We start from the raw sequence: 12,433 nt of genomic DNA, 5'->3' as shown, positions 1-12,433 counted from the left end.
ACCATTCATTCAGTAAAAGAAATCTCAAATCTTTATAAAAAACATTTATTAAAATTATTTTAAAATCTTTTCAGAATAATTTGCTGAATTAGAAATCAGCATTTGTTTGATTCTTAGTGTTAGAAAAAAAAATGTGTCCTGACAGGTTTTCTGAACCATGTTCTAATGTCTCCCCCAGCTGCTGGTAGAGACAAGATTTTTTACAATCATTCAGAAACTGGATACATGTTACATCTGTATTTTGTTGAAAATCATTTATTGAACATTGTTATTAATTTTAGGTACAATTAGGTCCAGATTAAATAGTCAAAGATCCACAAAATATAAAAAATAAACAATAGTGTAGTGCTGTGGCTATTCAAATAACTCAAAAGTTAACTCCCAGTTTGAAAGTGAAATCTGAGTGCAGTATTGACTGCGGGTTATAAAATCTGACCTCATAAAACACATTAACGTGTAACTTTGAGCTTAAATCATTCAGTCAGGGGCATTATTCAGGTTTAAATGTTCTGTGCTCATTTCATTTTTTTTTTCTTTTAAGAGACACAAATTACCCCGCAGGAGAAAGAGAAAGCATGCAATATACAATATTTACACTGGGAAACAAACAGCATTAAGACTTTCATATATCTTATTAGCCCTTATTAGATGAGCTTTGCACTGAAATAGGTTTGCTTTAGGAAATGTAAAGCTGATGTATTTGCTAACCTTTTCTGTGTAAATTCTAGCTGGACTCAGTCCAGGCACATAGATCACATATATGCTGGAATGACTATATTGCACCTGAAACTCTATTGTCATCATTTGATTTATTTAAAAATAAACTGATTGGAAAAGCATTTTTTTTTACTTCAGTGCTGACTGTCTTGCTTACATTTCCAGCAGAAACTGCTCCCTGGCCACTCTCCTTTGCTCCATTTTCAGTACTTGTCCTTCTATTGCGTTAAGTATGTTTGACTCAGTGTCCTGCGACTCCCGCCCCCTCTGTTGTTTGATTGGATGTTGTCTTTAGTCGTCAGTTTGATTGGTTGAATTGTATTATTGACAGAATGAGAGAGGAATAATAGAAAGCTGGCTACGCTGAGTTAAAGGAAAAAAAAAAAAAAAAAAAGACGGCTGCCAGTCCAGGGCGGGCACGGGCGCCTCCGTTGGCAGGCACGGCCCCACAATGCCCGCCCATGCCGCTGGGTCTGCATAGAGGCAACAAAAAAATCCCACAGGAGAAAAATCCTATTTTAGCAAAACAAATTGGATCAATTAAACAAGCTGACTGCTGTTAAAGCAGCAACTTCTTCCCCTGTTAGCAGTCAGACTGTCCTTATTTCAGGTAAAACCATTCTCCTGTGTTCAGACGGTCCAGAAAACAGTTTTCCACATAATTGAATGGACATTTTAAAGACAATATTTACTCAGCATAAATCAGATAGCTGCTTTTTACAAACTACACAATACCAGATTCTTTATACTTTAGGTAAGTGGTTAAATATTTAACCTGCCTTTATGTGGTATCATAGTTATGGTAAATACCAAAAATCGAAATCAAAATTGCACATGAACACCGACTCATGTCATCATTTCTACTGGAGAACTGGAAATAAAATTTGTGATACCCGAGTTGCGAAGATGAGGTAAAGTTTGACCTTTTAAACATGGCACAAAGCAGAGAAACTATTCTGGTGAGTATTGTATTATTAAGTATTGTCTCTCATTGTCTTTGTATCCTACACATATATATTTTTTTAATATATAAGCCTCTAAACATGTTAAATTTTTTAAATGACCATAATTGTTTGCTTTTATCAGATGCTCGCTACAACACAGTCAATACCTGTTCCTGTAGCAGATGAACTAGGAAGTCTATTACTGACTTGTCAAAGCAACTGGTCAGGATAATCTTTTGATCCAACATGTGTCTCTTGTCTACCACAACAAAAGCACTTGAACACAATGTGCTGGTAATTTCCACTTTACAAGTGTTAAGTATCATCTTTACCAGACCACATAAAGGCAGCATTAGAGCAATTAAACGTATTAATCGTTTGTTTCTTTAATGAATGATTTCTCACCTCTAGATGCAATGTAGCACTCATAGCAGCTCAACAGTCCATTTCGAATCCTGACGTCAGTCCCTGCCGTGGCATCACCCAGCTGTCCTTTGCATACTCCACACTAAAAAAAATTAATAAATGCAACAAAAGATGGAAAGGTTATGCAATTAATTACTATTATTTTCTGTCACTTCATTAAGGACTTTTATATTTTGCTTATTGAAACCAATTTATTGAGTGCAGTCCATTTCCTGTGAAGCTAAATTCCGTAACTCCCCTTGGCATGCATACTAAAAGGTTGGTTATACTCACACCGCAGTGTGTCGCAGTGAGCTTTTCGCAGGTATGACGCAGATATTTTTGATTTATGCCCAATATTGAAGCGTGGTCTGCACTATGTTATTCCACGCCACAAACGTAAGAGGGACAATCATGAACTAGCTGTGGGTCTAGGTAGGGCAGAGGCGGTGAGGAAGTGGGGGGAAATTTGTGCGACAATAAAGGGAAATGAGGGCAAAAAAGAGCTGGGATCCAGGTGTAAAAAGGGTCCCAGCGTTCTCACAAACCTCACTCTTCTACTTGGTTCATTTTCACAAGTCGTTTTCAACAATGGTGGTCATACAAACAAAACAAGGTACCAAACAGGAAATACAAATAGTGTAGAGTGGATGTAGATTTGACCAATCAGAGGCCTCCTGTCTGTGGCACTGACGGCGGTCACCTACAGTTTTGGAGAGGTGCAGCAGAGTGTCTGCAGAGGCAGCACATTTGCATTTACTGTGACACACACGCAGACGACCTGTTTCTGATTATAAATCAGCCTTAAGCCCTCAGCCCTTGAAACATAGAAATAAGCTATACTGACTGTATCTATGGAGAAGGAAAAACGGTAAGAGGATTTCTAACCGTTTTAAATGTAGGTCATTTTCATTGTAGGCATTTTCAGAAATGCTTTTTCATTTTAAGAATGTGGCTGCATTACTTGATTCATAAATAAAATTAGTAATCAATCATCCTATTTGCATTTGGTTTTTGTTTGTTTTTGTTGGTTTTGATTTTTAAATCTCAATTTTCTTTTTCTTTTTCTTTTTCATTTTGTTTAAGTATGAGGATTGTTAGTGTTTAAGATGAAATTGAAACTGGATTCTTGATTACTGATTTTATTTATGAGCCAAACAATGCAACCACATTCTTGAAATGAAAAAGCATCTCTGAAAATGCTTTTTCATTTGAAATATGGTAACGATTTGATTCCATACTTTAGAGGGTACTTTCAGGGTGTAGCCAATCTCCCAGTTTTTATCCCCACACTTTTCTTTGGACCTTTAGATAGCTGGTTAAATTGTTCCACTAAGATACCAGAAACTCGCTTAAAAAGTTAGTTTTTGCTTATAAACATAAATTATGTCAGTATTTTAGAACAAAAACATCCCATATCCCAGTGCAGAGGAAATCTGCTATTATTTCTTTCTTTTTTTTTACGGGTACTATACAATAAATGCTTGTTATATTGAAAATATATTTTTCTTCTTATATTTGTTACTCTTTGGTAATTCAGAACAGAAACTAGATAAATCTTTGCCTAAATATAATTTTAAATGATCATTCAAATTTATTCAACTTCCAAGTTATTTAAAGAGTGCCAATTTACAACACATCATCTCAAGGCACTTTACAAAGACAAAAACTTTTACCGTGAGTCTGACTTCTACCTTGTCTGATTTCGTCCTAAATATCATCGTTCTTATCCTAATATTATTGTCCCAGATGAAAAACCCAGTTTGAAAACAGACCCTTCAGACAAAACGCACTCAACTCAATCCAACATCCTAAATGTTACCGAAGCATTATAAATCTTGTTTTTGGGGTCAGATTTTTGACCCTGCATAACAAAGCTAAATGGCAATAATAGAAAAAGTTTAACCTAAATCAATAAGAGTCTTCCTTAGAGAGTGTTGATGGTTAGATATAACAGCTAAGTAAACATAAACCATTTTGTGAGACAAACATGTCTAAACTACGTTTTTTTTTTTATTATGGAGTAAGTATAGTAAATTTAAAACAAGAGCGCTGTGGTATCAAACAGACCTTAAAACAGTGCATGTGGAAAAACAGCCCCAAAGTGTCGATGATCATAGCAGCTCCTCTTCCCAGAGGTTTTGAACATCCAGAACAGAGTCGCTTCCCACTGACGCACCTAAAACAATGACAGGAGGAAAAGAGCAGGAATGAGAAACAGACAACCGGATATTTGCAGGTGACTGTTAACATTATTACCTGCTGTGTGACGGAGGCTGGGCCGATGAAGGAGAGAGGTCCCGGTTACTCGTTACAGCATCATGTGATCCTGATCTGAATTAAAGGTGAGAAGCAGTATGTTTTCATCGCTGATAAAACAGGTCTGTATCTCAAATAAATGCGTTTTCTAGTTGTTCTTTATATTTGGTTTGCTTATAAGCTGCAGAGACAGAGGGCTGAAAATGATCCTCTGCTTTATACTGTGATCATTCATCTGCTCTCCTTTTAGTGCTTATAAATCAGTCTGAACATTACAAGTTCAAATAATATATATCTAGATTTAAATAGCTCTATTTGTCTAAATCTACCCGTAGCCATGGTAAAAAAAAGACTCATTTTTGAACTTGAGAATTTTACAAATCAAGCATGATAAAATGGTTCAGGTCTCTTCCAGGTTCTAAGTTTTAACCTCAGTCATTCAAAAACTAACCATGGATTCACCACTGTAATTATATATCAAATATTCAATACGTAATTACACACAAAAATGAAACATTTGTAAACATGAACAAATGCCAACTTTAGCAGCTTAAAATGAGTTGGCTAAGAAAGCTCTAGCCAAATGCTGCCAGTGTTCAAGTTGATTAATGGATCACTTTTATAGCCTAGATCATAATTTAAACATGTTTTAATAACAATGCTAAAGAAAAAAGGCCTCAGCAAAAACATATAAAAAATCAATAATCTGAGAAGCCTTAAAAGGTCACCTTGAAACAATTTTAAGTTATCCTACAGATTATAGCAGGTGATAAAAATTATTAAGAGTTCCCAATTTTTCCAGGAGTGGATGTTCAGGTAAACTCACCCCAAGGTCAGACCCTAGAATAGTCAGAGAAACAAACAAACAAAAGATCCCTGTAGGATCCCTGGATTAGGATTAGCACGTTGAATTTTAAAGTTTAGGACAAAGTTCTTAGATAATATCAAAATAAAAGATGACTGGTCACAAAGCATAGCCCTATGTCTGGAGAGAAACATATGGCATGTAAGCAGTGCCTCATAGGGCTGCAACTAACCAACATTTTGCAAATCGATTAATCTGTCGATTATTTTTTCAATTAATAATCGGATAGCAAAAGGTTCCTTAAAAAAGATTTTTTAAGAAATGAAACCAGGTGAAACTAAAACTTTTTCACTTGAGGAGTTCTGGGTAGAGGATATTGAAAGACCAAAATGTTTTTTACATATTTATTCTTTTTTTAAAATTTGGTATAATTGCTGCTCTAAGTGGGTTACTTTGTCAGCTAAAGGCATGTCTCTATACTCCAGTTAATGATTAATAGATTACAGAATTATTTGACGATTAGTTCAATAATCGATTCCTTACAATTAATCCGATAAATTGTTTCAGCCCTAGTGCCTCATCAGTGGAGGACAAAGATTTGTGAGGGGGTGACCATCCAGTCTGACATGAGCTCCTCTATATGCCAATTTCATTTAAGAGTCACAAGTGATGCAATAGCTTTGCGACATTTCATGATCCCAAACACAACAGCAAATCTTTAACTAACTGGATGAAAGTGTAATAAACCTGAGAAAGCCTCAGCAAGGCTGAAGTGATAAAAAATACAACAGATAAACTGAAGCAGCATTTCTCAGGAGAGTGGAACAAACTTCTCCATAACCATGTGAATAACTGATTAAACAGCTAAAATAGACCGTTATTGCTCCTAAAAGAGGCTCATCAAGCTGTTCAATAATGTCCTGTAATTTTCAGTAGCAGCTTTTAGTCCATTTTCCCAAAGAAATGTTGAAAGTGAGGAAGCTATTGTACATTTTGTTCGTAAAGATGAGATTTAAACACATCTGTTAAAGACCAGACCAGCTGTATTATGTCCTGATGAGCATACTGTGGTGAATTCAGAATGCACCGTATCTTTACCATGACTGCAGGGGAAATGCTGTTAATGGTAAAAATAAAGCCGTCATTCATTTTTCACTCACCTCCTAACAGCTTGTGTCTGGTTCAGCTGAGGGCCGCGGTCCAGAGATGCCGTCTTCCACATTTCCTGTTTCTTTGGAGCCTGATCTTCAAATCCAGAGTCTATCACAAAACAAAACAACCAAATGTTTAACATTAACTGCCCTTTAGACAACTGGACATATCTCTGAGTGTGTTTACTTTATTCTCACCCTGGAAAAAATGCAGCTTGGATGAATGTTGATCCTGACTTCCTGATGGGATTTTCTGTCCATTTTGCTGCAGAGACACATTTTCTCCGTCTGCCGTGTTGTTGTTTTCTTCTGCATAAGAAGTTGTGTTTTCTGACCACTTCTGCATCAAGGCAGAGGGACTGAGAGGTGCAACAGTCTCTTCTAGAATTCGTCTTTCCTGGATGAATTGAGAGGATTGGAAACAGAAGGAGGAAAATCTAAGACAAACAGAGCAAGAACTAAAACATGTTTTGTTTTCGTTGTTGCTAGGTGAGCGTTCCCACCTCTTCGTTGTGTTTTCTCTCCTCCTCCTCCACCTCCAGCTGGGCCTTTTCCCACTCTTTCTTTAGCTTCTCTTGTTCTTTCTGGTATTGCTCCTATTAGCAGGAACAGTTTATATTAAATAACTAAAAAACAAGGTGAAAACTAACACACGCAAATATAAAACAAAAGCATACAGCTCTGGTTAGATACACTGATCATGGACATCCGTGTCATGGTAATTATAAGTTTTCAAATACCTACACTGTTCTATTCACAATTTACTCTATGTGAGGATCTCATTCCAAGCATAAAATGCAACACCAGATAAATTGGGAAAGAAATTCTGGAAACAGTTCCTCTTATTCATAGCCCTTCAGTTCACAGCCTTGCTTACATCAGGGGTTCCCAAACATTTTAGCCAGGGACCTTAGAAAAAGCCAATGCAACTTACTGGTGACACCCTAAAAATACACATAATTACATAATTCTATATCTAATTATACATATAAAATGAATTATATTTAATTTTGAATAAAGTATTTACTCTAAAATCACATTGAAATATTTAATTTGCCATTATAAATGCATTTCAAATATTTAATTGGACATTTTATTGTGCATTTAACAATTTAAGGTTATATTCAATATCTAAATTATGCATTGGATAAATAAATGTTACATCTACTAATTATATTATTATTTTAGTCATATTTAGGTCATCATTATATAGTCATATGAAAAGTTTGGGCACCTCTATTAAACTTAATTATTTTCATTTCTAAATATTTGGGTGTTTGCAACAGCTATTTTAGTTTTAGGTGCAAAGATTTTGGTACCCTACTCATTTTATTGATTTGAATACTAACTACTTTTCACTGACTTACTGAAACACAAAATTGGTTTTGTAACTTCATTAAGATCTGAACCTCATAGCCAGGTCTATCCAATCATGAGAAAATGTATTTAAGGTGACCAGTTGCAAGTTGTTCTCCTGTTTGAATCTCTGAAGATCATCATGGGCACCGCAAACAACTCTCAATTGATCTGAAAACAAAGATTGTTCAACATAATCGTTGAGGGGAAGGTACAAAAAGTTGTCTCAGAGATTTAAACTGACAGTTTAGCCCAGAAGTGGCTGGCCAAGAAAAATATCAGAGAGGCAGAGAAGAAGAATGGTGAGAATGGTCAAGGACAACCCACAGATGGTGTCACTATGAATCCTTTAACAATTCAGCGCACTTTGCACCAGGAGAAGCTGTATGGGAGAGTGATGAGACAGAAGCCTTTTCTGTAAGCATGCCACAAATAGAATCACTTGAGGTATGTAAATGCACATTTGGATGAGCCAGCTTCATTTTGGAATAAGGTCCTGTGGACCGATTAAACGATTGAGTTGTTTGGTCATAAAAAAAAGGCGTTATGCATGGCGGCAAAAAAACACAGCATTCCAAGATTTGGAAGATTTGAAAATTTGGTGGACGTCCCATCATGCTTTGGGGTTGCAATGCCAATGCTGGCACTGGGAATCTTGTTAAAGTTGAGGGTTGCATGGATTCCACTCCATAATTCTTGAGAGCAAAGTTCAAGAATCAGATATGAAGTTGAATTTATGCCAGGGATGGATCGCTTAGGCCGCTCCAAATCTATTCAGGCATTCATGCAGAGGAATAATTACAATGTTCTGGAATGGCCATACCAATCCCCAGAACTGAATATCATTGAAATTCTGTGGGATGATTTGAAATAGGCTGTCCATGCTCAGAGACCATCAAACTTAACTGAACTGGAATTGTTTTGCAAAGAAGAATGGACAAAACTCCCTTCATCCTGGATCCAAGAACTCATTAAAAGCTACAGGAAGCGACTACAGGCTGTTGTTTTTGCAAAAGGAGAATCTACTAAATAATAATGTCTTTTTTTTTGCTGAGGTGCCCATATTTTTGCACCTGTCAAATTTTGTTTTAATGCAGACTGCACATTTTCTGTTAGTCCAATAAATCTCAATTCAATAGTGAAATATTACTGTGTCCATCAGTTATTAGATATATCAAACTGAAACAGCTCTACAAACACCCAAATATTTAGAAATAAATATAATTAAAATTAATAGGGGTGCCTAAACTTTTCATATGACTGTATATACCTCAGGAATCACATCCTAATGATTTTTGACCCCCCCTACTTGATGCCCCCCATGGAGCACAACTGAATAACTAGGTACACTGCTTCCAGGAAATCAACAAACCAAGACTGGGCTATCCAAAACAAACAAACAAAAAACAGTATCTGTTTGTCATTTTTAATAATCCATAAATCTGCCTGTTGTTAAAAAAAAATGAATCTCCAAAAGTCCAACATTAGTTCAACTTTAAGACCCATGATGAGTGTATATAACCTCCTGATCCGAGCTCTACAAAGAAACATCCAGAATATCTTTACTTTCCAAAGCACCTGCAGAGCCATGCACAAACACAACCTCGGTCTACAGTACCTTTAGGAGGCGCTCCTGCTCCTGCTGCCACCTTTCCAAGCGCTTACGCTCCTCATTGGGGTCCCAGACCCAGTGATTAACACGTTTAGCCAAGTTCAACATGGGGGTCTCAATCTAACCAGACCCGACCGACAACCACACCGACACAAACACACATATATACCAGAGCAAAAGGACAGAAAGAGAGGAAAGGTGAGGACACAAGTCTGACTACAGCGACCACTGGAGACAAAGGGGTCAGGACGGGGTCAAATCTGAGGATGGAGCAGAAACAGAAAGGAGGAGACAGAGCTGAAACCTTCAGATACTTACGGTCACACTGCTCTCCTCTAGCCCCTCTGTGGAAAGATGGGACACCATTAGAAAAAGAAAAAGACAAAGAGACAGTTGTAAAGGTGAAGGATAAAGAAAAGCAGATTTACCTGACACAGCGGGAGAATATTCGTGCATGCTGGTGGGTGATTGTGCAGGTTCAACCTTCTCTTCCTCTGCTGGCGTCTCCAAGTGTTCAATAGTCCCATCCTGAGTTACATTGAAATAAAATGAATCTCAAGAAAAGGAAAACGCACCCATAAACAGGTTGACGCTTGTTAAGATCCAGCAATAAACCACTCAAATCCTTCCTAACCACACTGGTGATCTGTTAAATAGGTTATTCTTAGTTTAGCTGCTGTTTTTCTGTTCATGTAAATGACCTTTAAAATGGAAATGTTGAAACCACACTGGAAAAACAATCTAGAAATAAGTAAAAATGTCTTAAATCGAGTGTATTTAACCATAATTTGAGTAGGTAAATAAGATAGTTTGCAAATGAAATGATTATTTTTACTCTTAAAATAAGATATTTAGGTAATATGCACTTGAAATAAATTCTTATTTTAAGTATAAATTGTCTCTTTCCATTGGCAAAAATGTCTCTTTTGCCTCCTCAGTCCAAAAACAAATGCATTTATTTCAAGAAAAGATTACTTATCTAGATTTAGATTTTTTCCAGTGCAGACACCTGCTTACATTATTTATCCCATACAGAGACGGAACCAAAGCAACTCTTTCCACCCATTTCTTTTCTCTACCTTAGGAGTGTATTAAATAAAACAACAAGATTATTTACATGTTAGTGTTTAGAAATTAAAGTCTAATTCACAGGTTGTGCAGACAGATGAGTCTACAGAGGGTTTTGAAGCATTCAGCCTTTTTGTTAAACAAGGCAGGTAAAACAACTGGGTTTTATAACGCCTTGCAAATGTGTTCATTGAACCTTTCATTTTTTTTTTTTTTTTGCTAGCACAAACAATTGTATGTAACAGATCACCACACAGTACTTGAAAACTGGAGGGGAATAAAAGCTATTTGGTTTTCTGGGTATTTTCTGGAAGGTGTGGTATATATCTGCACCTTTATCAACAGGATAAATCTCTACCAGCTTTGATCTTCACTCTGTTCTAAACCTCCAATAAGCCTCCCATGAGATTTGACAAGCTTCCTGCTTATCCACAGCATGAAGCTGCCACCACCATGTGTCACTGTGTGTTTAAAGTCATGTGCAGTGATCTTTTTTCAGCCACAAAAAAGTTTGTCTGCGGTTAAATCAGACCAAGATATGTTCTCCAAAACGCTTGCTGTGGAAATATGTGGAAGTAGTTTTAAATTAACTTTTCGCCCTTAGAGAACAACACCAATTCTAGCTCAATGCTATTTCTGAGGACACTACCCTGTGAGTGAAGCATTACAGTAGCATGCATGAATCACAGTGGTCACCATTAGCACAGAGGAAGGAAAACTGCCCAGAATAGGAGAATATCTGAGATGATGAGAAAGACAAAGCATAGCAAATCCTTCCAGTGAGGCATTTCAGTGGAGGAAAGAACCTAAACACATCACAAAGCGGCCTAAAAGTCAATAAGATGTCCTGAAAGTCCAATAAATTATGAAGTCATGAAATATGAATAATCAATGAACCCTAGGAAAGAACTATTAAACCAAATCAATAAAATGCTGTAAAGCCAGTCACTATCAACAACAACAAAATTGTTATAAAGCTTTGTTTATGGATCCAACCTACAAGATGTTCAAAAAACAAAGTAAAGCTTTAGAAATGTAAAAAAGTAGCTTGATTACCTGTCCGCTGTTCTGGACCTCTGAGTTAAGCGGTTCCACATGGGTCTTTGTAAGCTCTGTCACAATTGTGGTTCTGATGATACAGTTTCTTCCTGCTATCAGGGAGCTGATGGCGGAGCCTGAGGATGGGGCTGACTGTTCCTTCTGCAGAGGTTCCGGCTGCTCTGCAGTCTTTGGACTTTCCACAGTCTCTTCTGGAGGATCGGATTGTTCTGTCTGTTTGCAGGAAACATCTTTGTCTTCCTGTAGTGAGTCCTGAGGGGACGGGAAATCCTCTGTCGTTTCTCCGTTTACCCGCACCGGTTCGTCCATCTGAACATGATACAGGACAAAAAACTTTCTGATTTAATAAGCAAGCAGCTAAATATCTTAAATTGTTCTCCCTTCACATTTTGTTGGTTGCTGTGAACCCCAGCATGCTCTCTTTAATCGGTCTGGCTCTCTTTATGTACTCATGTGCAACCATGTTGTTGGGTGAGTTGGTATTTGTATCACCAAGCTATTTAAAGGTATAGAGGACGATCTTTTATTTCAGGGTTTATCATCTTTATAAGTGATCCTCCTAATTGTCAATCATTCTGGTTATGTTTACGTAAGGCCGTCCTTCGTGCTCATCCATATAGCAGTATATCCCAGAATGCTTTGCACGGAGAGCTCTCCTCGCAAAGCATCACGAGATTTGCTGTCACCGCAGCCCACTGTGGCCATTGGCTGTTGCTACCTGAAAGCGGCAACTGATAACAAAGATGGTGCATGCACCACGCAGTGGAGGCGGATTTATGTGACCAACGGGGAGCAAAAAGCAGTGATCATCAACGTTACATTTCTTTAGTATTTTTTCACATGAACTTCTTGACAACTCCACTGAGAAACAAACAATCCATTAAAGGAAAAGCCCAAACAGGACAATAATCTGTTTCAATTAATGTCCTTTAGGCCTTTAAACTAGTACATTTTTGGGGCACCTTTTGATTTCATTCAACCCTATTTGTTCTAACTATATATTTGATAAATGTCCTGGACCCTTTCTCAGGTTAATTAGATTATGATGGTTGACTAA

General features: G+C 37.1%; 1 protein-coding gene across 7 annotated transcripts in view; it reads right to left on the bottom strand.

The window, feature by feature from the left end:
* The window catches only part of LOC107090471 (LIM and calponin homology domains-containing protein 1-like), a 41,926-nt gene that overhangs the window by 1,452 nt on the left and 28,041 nt on the right, over positions 1–12,433 (bottom strand). For 6 of the 7 annotated variants that reach the window (XM_015383860.1, XM_015383861.1, XM_015383862.1 and 3 more), the window contains 10 exons: positions 11,374–11,685; positions 9,678–9,777; positions 9,568–9,593; positions 9,256–9,369; positions 6,785–6,877; positions 6,480–6,678; positions 6,291–6,390; positions 4,326–4,400; positions 4,137–4,245; positions 2,067–2,169 (listed from right to left, as the gene is read on the bottom strand). In XM_015383860.1, the coding sequence (XP_015239346.1) occupies positions 2,067–2,169; positions 4,137–4,245; positions 4,326–4,400; positions 6,291–6,390; positions 6,480–6,678; positions 6,785–6,877; positions 9,256–9,369; positions 9,568–9,593; positions 9,678–9,777; positions 11,374–11,685 (1,231 nt within the window). The remainder of the gene's footprint in view (positions 1–2,066; positions 2,170–4,136; positions 4,246–4,325; positions 4,401–6,290; positions 6,391–6,479; positions 6,679–6,784; positions 6,878–9,255; positions 9,370–9,567; positions 9,594–9,677; positions 9,778–11,373; positions 11,686–12,433) is intronic. The other variant, XM_015383864.1, reaches the window with a different exon arrangement.

Source organism: Cyprinodon variegatus, unplaced genomic scaffold (assembly GCF_000732505.1).
Source record: "Cyprinodon variegatus isolate N-32 unplaced genomic scaffold, C_variegatus-1.0 Scaffold296, whole genome shotgun sequence".
Lineage (NCBI taxonomy): Eukaryota > Metazoa > Chordata > Actinopteri > Cyprinodontiformes > Cyprinodontidae > Cyprinodon > Cyprinodon variegatus.
This window is presented reverse-complemented; position numbering and strand designations above follow the sequence as displayed.